The sequence below is a fragment of the Mixophyes fleayi genome, chromosome 5 (assembly GCF_038048845.1).
Source record: "Mixophyes fleayi isolate aMixFle1 chromosome 5, aMixFle1.hap1, whole genome shotgun sequence".
In the NCBI taxonomy this organism is placed as follows: domain Eukaryota; kingdom Metazoa; phylum Chordata; class Amphibia; order Anura; family Limnodynastidae; genus Mixophyes; species Mixophyes fleayi.
This window is the reverse complement of record NC_134406.1, coordinates 51,260,292-51,273,370: the sequence shown is the minus strand read 5'-3', so window position 1 is coordinate 51,273,370 and position 13,079 is coordinate 51,260,292. Positions and strand designations below refer to the sequence as shown.

At 41.1% G+C, this 13,079-nt stretch overlaps 1 protein-coding gene across 1 annotated transcript in view; it reads left to right on the top strand.

The window, feature by feature from the left end:
- Positions 1 to 10,192, top strand: part of LOC142158310 (solute carrier family 22 member 13-like) — a 32,842-nt gene extending 22,650 nt beyond the window's left edge. The window contains exons 8-10 of the mRNA XM_075212176.1: positions 450 to 558; positions 8,298 to 8,507; positions 9,706 to 10,192. Coding sequence (XP_075068277.1) covers positions 450 to 558; positions 8,298 to 8,507; positions 9,706 to 9,799 — 413 coding nt within the window. The 3' untranslated portion in view covers positions 9,800 to 10,192. The remainder of the gene's footprint in view (positions 1 to 449; positions 559 to 8,297; positions 8,508 to 9,705) is intronic.
- The last annotated feature ends 2,887 nt before the right edge of the window (positions 10,193 to 13,079 follow it).

Genomic DNA, 13,079 nt, shown 5'->3' with positions numbered 1-13,079 from the left:
TGCTGCGATGTCAAACACTTCCGTGTTTAATAAACTCTCCTGTGTTGTCCTCATCTAGCTACGTGATTAGTAAAACACATCACTGATACACTGCCCTATCTATAGAGCCGGAGGTAGTAGTTTGCTAGGCTATAGATGGTTATCTGGAATATTGGAATACTACATCCTGTAAGAATATTTTGCTGGTTCTCTGTGCTCTGCAATCTGAGAATAGTAGTTTGCACCTCTCAATAGACAGTAATAACAAGAAATATATCTCTATGATCCGGAAGTTGAAAATAATATAGTGAAAAAGAGGAGCATCAATAGAAAATAATTCCTGTAATATTTCATAGAAAAAAATAGAGTAGTTAAATTACCATTACTTTATACAACAGTATTAAGAGTACCTGCAATGTTGGAGAAGTGGAAAAGAATTTAATCTTAACGTTTTCCTCCTTTCTTTCTAGCGTTGCCTGTTGTAATCACCGTGCTGGCAGTTATTGGAAAATTTGCAATTGCCGCTTCATTTTCTATTTGTTATATCTATGCAGCAGAGTTATTTCCCACAGTCATCAGGTGAGTTACTTATTATAACTTGTATGCATTACCAAGCCAGATAAAGTATATACAGTGTATTTACAACTTCCGCAACTTTCTCCATTTTTGGTCTTAGTATCCCCATAGTAGAGGGATCTACCTCCAGTAGTTACAGATCATACCTTTTACCACACATACCTGTCCTGTGAGAAAGCAGCTGTTCTTGGTAAAACTGACAGCAAGTGGTGATATTTCTATGCAAAATTGGTTTACATGGCATGACATTCGTAACCTGACTTTATAAATCATCACTTATGAAACGACAGTACATTTTTCCTACTACTTCAGCCTACTTCCCAGTCACACTGGTTTGCCCGGGTCTAGTGAGTGAAATTATTCATTAAATTAATCACCCTTGCATAAAATGATTTATATGACATGTGGGAATGGGTACAAGAGTAACACCATTTAGTAATGCTGCTACCAGCCCCATAACAGAGGCTGTGTAAGGTTCTTACAAGGGTTGATATTATGTTGTCCTGCCAAGCGACCTCAGAATATTGGATTCATAGGGGCAGATTCAATTGACCGCGTTACTCTCGAAAGTAACGCGGCCTGCACACTATTACCGTTACTACGTAAATAGTGCACATTATTGCCCTTAGTACGGTAATTTCAACACTGATTATGCATTAAACTTACCGTATTAACGATAATAGTGCGCAGATTTAATTGACCGCATTACTCTTGAAAGTAACCCCTATAGGGCAGATTCAATTAACTGTGTTACTCTCTAAAGTAACGCGGCCTGCGCATTATTACCATCAATAAAGTAATTTTAACGCAAAATCAGCATTGAAATTACCATACTAACTGTAATAATGTGCACTATTACCGTAGTAAGTAGTGGTAGTAGTACGCGGGCCACGTTACTTTTGAGAGTAACGCGGTCAATTGAATCTGCCCCATAGAGTGGTGTAAACTGTAATTGTTCATTTATTTGTGCTAGTTTTCATGCTATGCATAACCTTTAAGTCTTAGGTATTAAAATATATAACAAAAATAATAACACAATTAATATATTTTGTAATGTAAATATTCTTTCACCCTATATAATGTATTTTCTCAATTAAAGGCTTTTCCCCTGCATTTGTTAGTGTTTTCTTATTAAATGGTGACTTAACAAAACTAAATCCTGTTTTCTCCTACGTCCTATTTTGTAACACATTGAAGATATTGGGGTATAGCATGCAGCCAGGAGCGCAGGGATTAAGTATTTAAATTGTAGCTTCTCCACCTCCATACCCTTTGCCTGCTGGAGCATCAGTTTGTTTTAATGTGCCCTACAGTGCAGGGGCCATAGTAGACTGCTGCTTTGCAGCAATTTTGTTTAAAAGTTTTATATTCATTTATTTATAGAATTATTAAATACTGGGCACATCAGTGGCTGCTGAAGGGCCGCTGCAGAGTTCTGAAGGAAGGTTTTAGTGCAATGCTCAGCACAGACAGCTGCTGTAATGTGGATTAGAGGTTCCAGTCGTGCATCTGTTGCCGCCCGACCCTGCTCGAATGGTAGATTACTCTGTCGGAGCCGATAACTGCCTTCACTGGAAGTGACCGGCGTTATATGCAGCAGCTGCGTCGAGATGGCCGTACCACTGTGCACCAGAGAGCAGCCTGTCATAAGTAGTGCAGGGAGAAAGATGGTATCTAACGTTGCAGTGGGCTCTGGGAGCTGCTCTTATTAGGGGGGAGTCTCTTAGTTAGCCTAGTATAGTAGGCCTACTAGTATAGCATGCCCCTGGGATGGACTGAGGGGGCCGCCCTTTAGGAAAGCTGCCATCTTTGTGATGGGCCATGGGTAGAGGGGCTTTTCCATCAGAAGGTGGACCCTTTGCATTTCTTCTCGCTGTGAGTGCAGCACAAAAGAAGCAGCAGTATAGACATCTCCAGTCCAGCTCTCCCTTTCTATACCGTGAGCTTTTTTTTCTAAGCGATCTTTATCTCCGTTTACTGGGCTTGGGCCTGTATAGCAGGATCACATTTTTTTCTTTTGATTGTATTCTGCTTATTGTTTTCTAGCTACTCTTTTCTGCCATGTCAGACCAGGTAGTTTATTTCAGAGCTAAGGCTGAGAGGGTGGCTTCCGTAAAGAATTTACGCAGATGCCAAGTTAAGTTACCTCTGGGACATTTAGGCATGGATGTCCTAGGTGCATCCTGCCATTCTGAGGCTAAGGTGCCCTGTACTCCTGGGTGCTCTGGTACTGATGCGGCAGAACCAACCTGGGCTAAGTCTTAGCCAACTTGTTGTAGCGCTTACTCAGCTGATCCGTTCTCATGTTCTGACACTCCATAAGCATGTTGGGCATTTTGCCTATCCAGAATCGTCTGTTGTGAGGGGCTGTCTCCTCCTCTTTGGTGATCAGTGGTTAGAGTCCACTACAGATGCCTGGGTGAGAGGGATTTAGACTTGGGGATACTTTATAGATCTCCACAAATACCCACCCAGAAAATTCTTCACCACCCTGCAGACAAAACAAAACATCAAGGGTTGCAAAAAATCATTCAATCTCTTATTTCTTCAGGACTGGTTATTCTGGTTCTGGATCACTAGATGGATTTGGATTTTACTCAAACCTTTTCTTGGTTTAAAAATCTGACTGCTCATTAAGACCCATTTCAAGTGTGAAAACTTTAAACACCCAGTGTTTGGTTGACAAATTCAAGATGGAGTCCCTGAGATTGGTAGTAAACAGCATTGAACGGCACAGGTCTATGGTGTTTTGAATACCGATGATGTGTATCTACACGCTCCGATCTGGGAAGGGCATCCTTTTCTTCTCAGGTTTGCTGTCTAGTCCAATCATTACCAATTTCAGACTATTCCTTTTGGTCTTTAAATGGCCCTCATCAAGGTCAATGTCGTTCATGGCAGCTCTGCTATCCCTACTTGGACGATCTGTTGATCACAGCAAAATTAAAAATGGTGCTCCAGGCCCATGTGCAAGAGACTTTAACCTCAATTACAAAATGTCTAAATTGACACGGTCACAGGGGATGATCTTTTTAGGTATTCTGTTTGACACCCAAAAACAGAGTGTTTACTTACCGTTGGACAAAATTCTGTCCTTGCAGAGTATAGTACAGTCTCTGTTGGCTCACAAACAGTCTTCTGTCCATCTGTGCTGGAGGGCACTGGACAAGATGGCCTCGATCTTTGAGGCAGTCCAATTTGATCAGTTTCATGCAAGAGAGTTCCAACAGGAATTCATCTTAAGGTGGGACAAATCTCTCTTTTGCCTATCCAGTCAGGTGATATGTCTTTTCCAAAGAGTACGTCACTGATATCTTTGGTGGCTAATAGGTGAGAACCACAGCGAGGGTTACCCATTGTCCATTTGGGGGTGGACTCTGGTGATTATGGACACCAGCCTATGGCGTTGGGGAGCTGTCACTCTTTATGTCAAGACTTCCAATAAACACATTAGAATTGCATGCAGTGTTATGCGCTCTAGTCAGCAAAGAACATTTTTTGCAGGGAAGGTTAGTGAAGATACAGCTGGACAATGCAAAGGCCATGGCGTATCTCAGTCATCAGGAAGGCACAATAAGTCCTCACACCATGCAAGAAACCAGCAAAATCTTGCACTGCGCAGAACAAAATGTTCAGGCCATCGTGGCATTCGTCATACCAGGGGTAGAGAACTGGAAGGAAGAATTTCTGAGCAGGCAGACTATTAACCTAGGGGAATGGTCTCTTAACCCACATGGCTTTCATCAGATTGTGGGCAGGTGGGGTCAGCCAGACGTCGATATGATGAGAACGAAAGTCTGTCTTAGTACATGCCATGTCATTTACCTGGCTGTTGGATCTAGTTTACGTGTTCCCTTCAATAGCAATATTTCAGTGGATCTTAAAGAAGTTGAAGAGAGAGGCAACCAAGGTACCAAGGTTTATAGCGGCGAACTTTAGTAGCATTTATTCTTAGAGCTAAAGGTTTGCCTGACATTATGGTACAAACTATGCTAAGGGGCAGGATTTTCCAAAGAGTGTGGAGTACATATATTTTCTTGTGCAAAAGGAAGAGGTTTCATATCTCTACTTTTTCGTTTCCTAGGTTTCTTATTTACTTGCAGGACAGGCTGAATGCTATGTTGAGCTTTAGCACCCTGAAAGTTCAGGTGTCAGCACTCTTCATCTTCTTTCAAAGAAGATTAGTTCTGTTGCCATATGTTAAGACGTTTTTGCTGGGGGGTGTTGCATATACTTTCTCCTTACGTTTTTCCAGTGGGATCTTGGTTTGGAGCTAGATGATTTGAAGCATTCGCTATTTGAACCCTTGATTGCAGTAGAATTAAAACTTCTTACTTGGAAATCAGTTTTTCTTTTAGCTATTTTGACTGCTAGATGAGTATCCGAACTGGCGGCTGTGTCCTACAAGTCTCCTTTTTCTTTTATAGCATGAGGATAGGGCGGCTGTTCGAACCAAAACTTTCTTTAAGCATAAGGTAATCTCCAAGTTTAACCTTAACCAAGACATAGTGATTCTGGCCTTGGACCATGGTAGGTCTCCAGAGGAAGAGGACTGATTTCAGTCTCTGGATGTTGTCAATGATTTTAGGACCTATGTTCATAGGACTTGCGATATTTGCAAGATGGATAGCCTTTTGTTCCTCTATGAGGCCCATAGCAGAGGTTGGCCACCATCCAAGGTATTCATTGCCAGATGGATTATGGCCATAATCCTTACAGGGGAGCAGGGTGCCCTGTTCCAGAAAATCTCAGGGATCACTACACCAGGTCATTGGATGCCTCATGGCCACACGGCATGGGCCTCGGCTGAGAAGCTGTGTCGGACTGCAATCTGTTCCTTAGTTCACACATTTACCAAATTGTATAGGTTCAATGTGATTGCATTTAGGCATGCCAGTTTTGGAAGAAAGGTGCTTTCACCACTTCTACTGAGCATTACCACCTGTAAGCCTAGCTTTGGGATGTCCCCAGTAACTTCAGTGTCACACAATAGGACATAGGTCAAAAGCGGATTTTTATGCTTACTGTGACGAAACGAGCTTGATATCCCCTCAACCAGCCTGTCCCTCATTTCTAAGAAAATGTTTAGCTTTACAACATGTGCTTTTTATAGCCCTGTTTATGTTTCCCAGATCACCAGAGTACAAATACAGTGTCTAATTACATGTGGATAAGGTGACATTGTAGCTCATTGTAAATATGTATATTGTTTATTGTATATTGTTGATGTTGCAGTGAAGCTGTTATTCATTGTTATTAAAGTGAAGGCAGGTGAGTTATGGGTAAGGATCAAGTTCCAGGACACAGGTGATGAACTGACTGCTATCCTATATCTGGAGTTAGGGAAGGCCAATTAGTATCCATTGTCCTTCACAGGACTGTCCAGACATTTTGTCTGCAACCCAGCAGGGGAGCTTCTGTGGAAACACAGCTCATCTCCACACCCCCTCCAACCCCCTGATCTAGCACCCTCCAATGTTTAAGAGGGAGAGAGCCAGGCGTTTGCCTAGGGAGGGGAAAGCACTGTGGAAATTTGACCCTGGATATAAGGAGTCACTCCAAGGGGTAAATGTATCAAGCTGAGAGTTTTCCGGCGGGTTTGAAAAGTGGAGATGTTGCCTATGGCAACCAATCAGATTCTAGCTATCATTTTGTAGAATGTACTTGTCACGATCTGCCTGCAGCATACTGCTTTGCCTTGCAGCTCCTAACCTGGACTATCAGACTTTACTATTTGTGTTCATTTTATGTGTTAGCAGCAGTACCTCTGATCACCAGAGGTGCTGCTATTGTGCCTGCTCCTAGTTCCTTAGGAGTTAACTCTGCCTCACTCATTATCCCATGCACCTGGGTGTGTTCCATTTATACCTGTCTCTCCCAGCATTCAGGGCTTGTTATTGTTGTTACACCCTGTGGATTCTTCCTGCTGCTTTGCTCCTGTGATTATGCTGCATTGGGATCTCAACATACATTCTGCCGACCTGTTGTCCCATCCTGTTGTTCCTTTCCTCTGCTGTGCTTATGGTTTCATGCTGCCTGGATCTCTCCATATTACCACTTACCTTCAGCAGCCATCTACCCGGTATTTATTCCTGCATGTTCCTGTATATTCAGTATTCAGCAATAAACTTCATGTGTTTTCACTTCATTCCTGGCTCCTGAGCTGCACTTTGTATTTGAACCGTGACAGTACTAAATAAATGAATGCTACAATCTGATTGTTTTTTCAAACCCGTCGGAAAACTCTCAGCTTGATACATTTATCCCCAAGTTGGGAGGGTTGTTCATTATGTGGATTGATTCCTGAAAGGTGCAAGGTCTGGTGTTGAGTGGCCATTCTCTACCAGTGGACTATATCTGCAGATCCATGGGTCTTCAAGTGAAGACAGCCAAATGACTGTAACTCCTTAAGTTGGTGGGGTAAGGGACATATTTACTATTTGTATATACTATTCTAGTGTTTTTATTACAATAAATGTACTGTTGTACTTTAGAAGGTACTGGGTAGGCTTCCCTGGCATAGTAAAGCCCCTCTGGGTGGCCAGGCATTGTGAAGTGGGTAGAATTGGGTCAGAAAACTCGGTATCTTCACACTTATGTTAAATCCTTATCCCTTAGTCCATTAGGCACTAGTCTGTCTGTTGACTTGTTTTGGGAGAACATAGTTGTTTTCCCCTCCTTGTTTATGTGTTTTTCCTAAACTGTCCTGTGGGATTTGTGGGTTAAAAAGGTCACTTATGCTCTAGAGGGCGCAGGGTATTTAAAATTGAAATGTTTAAAATGCCCGCGCTCCGGCTGCACTCTACACTCCAATGTCTTCAGTGTCCCCCAATTGACTAAGATAAAAGGATTTAACAGAAGTATAACAATTCTTTTTTCTCTTGGCTAATGAGCAAAATATGTATGCAAATGAATCCAGTTCACTTAATGTCTGTAGTACAGCATTATTTAAGCTAAAGTACAGCTTTATTCAGTATGTCTTATTTAAGTGACTCGAAGATATACTATGGGGTGGTCTTGCAAAATCATGTTTTTTGGCAGTTTTATGTGCAGTTTTATGTGCAGTTTTTAAATTGTGGGATTTACTACCGTACATAAAACCACATTTTGTTAAACTACCATATTGTAAACCAACGTCCTGATTTTTATACATGGTAGGCATATAAACCACAGTAGTCGTAGCTCAAATCTCACGCTGTTTGAGCTATCTTGCCTACCATATGAGAACATCACAATAAAGAAAGAAAAAAATAAAACCCTCAATCCAATTTACCCATGACCGATGCTACTCAAACAATCAGACTCCCACACCTGAGTCTTGGTGCATCTGTATGCGGGACATGGTTTGCCCCCTCCCCCATATTCCTCTACTCCCAATCTCCCAAACACAGTCACCACTCTCCTCACATAGGAACTACAGAAGGAAGCCTACAGTAAAATGTGTCGCCATGCATTCTGTACAGGAGTAAGGCAATGGTTTACACAGGCCACTAGAGAGGTCGATGGGGGCCAGGAGTGAGAGCCTCGTCTCTGCAATTGTGCCATCTAGTAGGAAAAACAAATAGAAGTAGGAAAAAAAATATATAAGTTATAGTATCTTCTGGGTTGGATAGTTAATTTGAATGGTTTTCTTGAGGATGCCTTGATGTTGTATCCCGTGAGGGTGAGCTTTATTTTCCATTTACACTCCTATATATTCTAGCGTGGACAAGCTTCAGAGTTTGATTTTTTTCCCCTTACAGGCAGAATGGAGTGGGGCTATGCTCTATGACCGCCCGTGTAGCTGGGATAATTGCACCACTCATTAGCCTCTTGGACAAGTACCACCCTGCTATACCAATGTCCATTTATGGCAGTGGCCCAGTCATTGGAGGTCTTCTCTGCTTTTTATTGCCAGAAACACGGAACATGGACCTTCAGGACCACACGGATGAAGCCAATGGTATTCCAAGGTAAATCCTCCCATATTTAGCAAAAGGAACACATATTGTTACATACAGATGTAGCCATCTGTAGTAGGCTTTGCTATTTTAAGATAGAATTATCTCAGTGGCCCGTCTTCTTTGTCCTTTAAAACTATAAAAGTATTAATAATAATAGTGATATATACCAGAGTACCGCTATGGAGAGATGTTATGTCAAAAAGCTGTAATCAAATATAACAGCTACCTAGCTTTATCTGACTACTATTTAATGCAGATATTAATCTGGTTGCTTCTATATAATTCGGAGAGCATTCCAGGGACCTATATACAATACAGACATCATTCTAGTGACCAATATACAATACACTGAGTAGTCCAGTGGCCTCTATACAATACAGAGAACATTCTAGTAACATTTATACATTTCATAAACCATTCTAATGACATAAATACAATGCAGATAACATTCTATTGACCACTATACAATACAGAGAACATTCTAGTTACTGATATACAATGCAGAGAGCATCATAATGACCGATATACAACACAGAAGACATCATTAACAACAAATATATAATAAGACACTTTTCTAATGACCTCTATACAATACATCGAGCATTCTAGTGATCTGTATACAATATAGAGAGCATTCTAGTGGCCTCTATACAATACAGAGAGCAATCTAGTGATCTGTATACAATACAGAGAGCATTCTAGTGGCCTCTATACAATACAGAGAGCAATCTAGTGATCTGCATACAATACAGAGAGCATTGTAGTGATATCTATAATACAGAGAGCATTCTGGTGACCACTAGTCAAAATGCAATGCATACTTGTGACTACTATTCAATACCCTATTTTGGAGGCTACTATAAAATGCAGATCCCAATTCTAAGGACAAGAGAAATGCAGAGTATGCTCCCTGGCTGAATCAAATGTGTTTATAATAAAACAAAATTGTATAGCCTCTGGGACTAACCTTTGCTCCCTGGCTCAGTCCTCCCCTGGAGAAGACTATTTTCTTTAATATAGCAGCCTTCAGCAAAATGATAAGAGTGTAGTGGATAAATTTAGTTAATTAAAAACATTTCAGTTATTTCAGATATTCAGCTCAGTAATATGTAATATGTTTCCTTTTATATATGGCCACATTAAATTATGGCTGTAGTTAGTTATTATAGGCCCTTAAAGCATGTTTTTATTTTCCCATTGCTAACAGATCACTTGACGTAACGAAAGAACAATTGGTAAATGAAAACCATCAATACCATGAACTGGATCCAAAAGAACAACAAAAATCAACCCGCCTTTAAGAACTTTATGTATCTCCATTTGGATAAATTAGATTTAACATTTTTTTGCGTTGCCCTCACCAAAATGCATAAAAATAGTGATATATTTTTATTTTGTGCTCTCCAATGTGGGTTTATTTATAATAGACAGCCTAGAATATTAATGAGAAAAGGGGAGGTCAGTAACTGCAAATTGCACCTGTGTCGATAATGTATTTATTGTGTTCATCCTGTAATTACAAGCACACAAAACAATTAAATGCCTATATCGATTTCTATTAAAACTATATAACAAAGATTCTTGTTAGTTGTTTGTTAAATATAGATTTGCAAGGATTGTGAGGAAAGTGGTTCTATGGGAATTATAACTGACTTTTAGAACAACTTTGAGCAATAATAAAACTTTCAAAGTCCTCAGAATAGTAAATTATTTGCAAATGAAAAACTGCCTCAACCCAAGATGTATCCAATTCAGGAGAGATGCCCAAGTAATAATTTTGTTATTCTACAACGATGTCTACTCTGCACTGTGTGTTTGCCAACTGTGAGCATGAGAGTCACACAAGGCCAATTTAATTTAATTTTTCCTGACCTCTGTACTTGCCTGTACTAGAGACTATAGGAGAACTGCACCCACCTTAATCTGAAGCTCAATGTCTTCAGTAAGTGCATTGGTTCCTGGGCTTTCAGACAGTGCTCCTACAACTCTTTCACAACAGTACCTTATGCACAGGGCCTGATTAAGGGTAATGGCTGCCCTAGACTAATACACCCGTAGCACCCTTCCCCCCCCCCAAATCACTAAAGGAAAATTCAGGAGTATTTTCCAGCAAACAAATTTAGACAGACTCTCTTACCTGTTCTTGCTGTTCTTTCTTGCTTGTTCTTGCAGCCTTGTTGTCATTTAGCTGTCTTCTGGAAAGTTGTGGTCCTGTTTTGGAAATGTGCAAATAGTGTGTAGGAGGGGTGAGGCGCTCCGTGTGCAGGAAAATCAATAGTGAAACAAAACAAAAAATGTAAAAAAATCTTACATGCAGCCGGCGCTGCGTCCCTCCAGGTCCTTAGCGCCCCTCCAGGTCCCAACTACCCTCCAGGTCCCAGCGCCCTGGTCAGCCTATTGGTTGATCAGACCCTGCTTATACAAGTACATACACTGATCAGCCATAACATTAAAACCACCCCCCTAATATTGTGTAGCCCTCCTCCTTCACTTGTCAGTGGTTTAATATTGTGGCTGATTGGTGTATAGTTAACAGAGGTTAGAGCATACTTACCAACTTGACAAAGTTGGTTTCCGGGAGAGGTGGGCATGATGGGTACGGGGCTCCAAAATGCGTGTCATTTTGGGCCCGCCCTCTGTGACGTAATGACGCAAACCCGTCATTTGACAGCGGGGGGCGGGGTCAAACGCTGCGATTGGGGCACTTCCTAGTGAAGTGGGCAGATCCGGGATATTGCCACACTCTCCCGGGAGTCCGGGAGACTCTCGCAAAATGCGGGAGTCTCCCGGACATTCCGGGAGAGTTGGCAAGTATGGGTTAGAGTGAATGGTGAGGGACCTATTGTTCTTGCTTAAAGGGTTTACACAAGTGACACTTTGTACAGACTATTACGTTATATGTCCATTTCCTACAGACTATTACATTACATATATTCTTTATATGTATGTCAGCTGGCATAAGGTGATAGCATTTACCGGTTTAACATTGCTGTTCATTTGAAAATAAGGAGTTCAGGGAGACAGACTGTCTCTCATCATCATCATCATCATCATTTATTTATATAGCGCCAACATATTCCGTAGCGCTTTACAATTGGGGACAAACGTAATAAACTAATAAACAAACTGGGTAAAACAGACAAAGAGGTGAGAAGTCCCTGCTCGCAAGCTTACAATCTATGGGACAATGGGAGATTGACACATGAGGTTAAGTATACATTTTGCATCTTGGCCCAGCCAGACTGCAAAGGTAAGGTGACTCATAAGCTAAATGATCCTGTCACACAACAATGTTGGTCCGGGGGTAGTTGTCTTGTGTGAAATTGTGTAACAGGCTAAAGGTAGTGAGGTTAAGATGGTGGTTGAGGAATATTATAAGCTTGTCTGAATAGGTAGGTTTTCAGAGAACGCTTGAAAGTTTGTAGAACAGAGGAGAGTCTTATTGTGCGAGGGAGAGAGTTCCATAGAGTGGGTGCAGCCCGAAAAAAGTCCTGTAACCGGGAATGGGAGGATGTAATGAGGGTGGATGAGAGACGCAGATCTTTTGCAGAACGGAGTTGCCGAGTTGGGAGATATTTTGAGACAAGAGAGGAGATGTATGTTGGTGCAGCTTTGTTGATGGCCTTGTAGGTTAGTAAAAGTATTTTATATTGGATTCGGTAGAAGACAGGCAGCCAGTGTAGAGACATACAGAGTGATTCAACAGAGGAATAGCTATTTGCAAGGAAAATCAGTCTTGCCGAAGCATGCAAAATAGATTTTAGGGGTTTGAGTCTGTTTTTGGGAAGACCAGTAAGGAGGGAATTGCAATAGTCAATGCGGGAGATGATTAGTGCATGAATTAAGGTTTTAGCAGTGTCTTGTGTGAGATATGTGCGGATTCTGGAAATGTTCTTTAGATGTATGTAACATGATTTAGATATAGAGTCAATGTGGGGAACAAAGGATAGGCGTGAATCAAGGATTACACCTAGGCAGCGAGCTTGTGGGGTGGGATTTATGGTCATGTTATCAACAGAGATAGAAATGTCAGGTATGCTCTTGTTGGCGGGTGGGAATATTATTAACTCTGTTTTAGAAAGATTAAGTTTGAGTTGACGAGAGGACATCCAAGATGAAATGGCAGAAAGACAGTCAGTTACACGGGACAACACAGATGTCGAGATATCAGGAGAGGATAGATAGATTTGGGTATTATCCGCATAGAGATGATACTGTGAACTAAATACATTTAGCAAAAAAGGTGGATGTGAGATGACTCTAGTTTGCTACTAATAATCACCATGAAGCCATAAACATTTATATTACACTTTTGGGATATTTATAATATAATGTATCCTCCACATTAAGCTTTGGAGGACAATGGAGAAAAATTGACTTTTGTAACTTCTAGTGTAAATGAATGAAAGTAATCTCTCTACTTCTTCCACATAATACAATACAAGTGGTCAATGCACAATATATTTTGATGACTTTTATTCTGTATTCTCTGCTGAAGATGCGTTTTGCATACAGTTTGTATATTCTCACGGTGTTGACGTGGCTTTCATTTGGGCGTTCCTGTTTACTCCCATGGTCCAA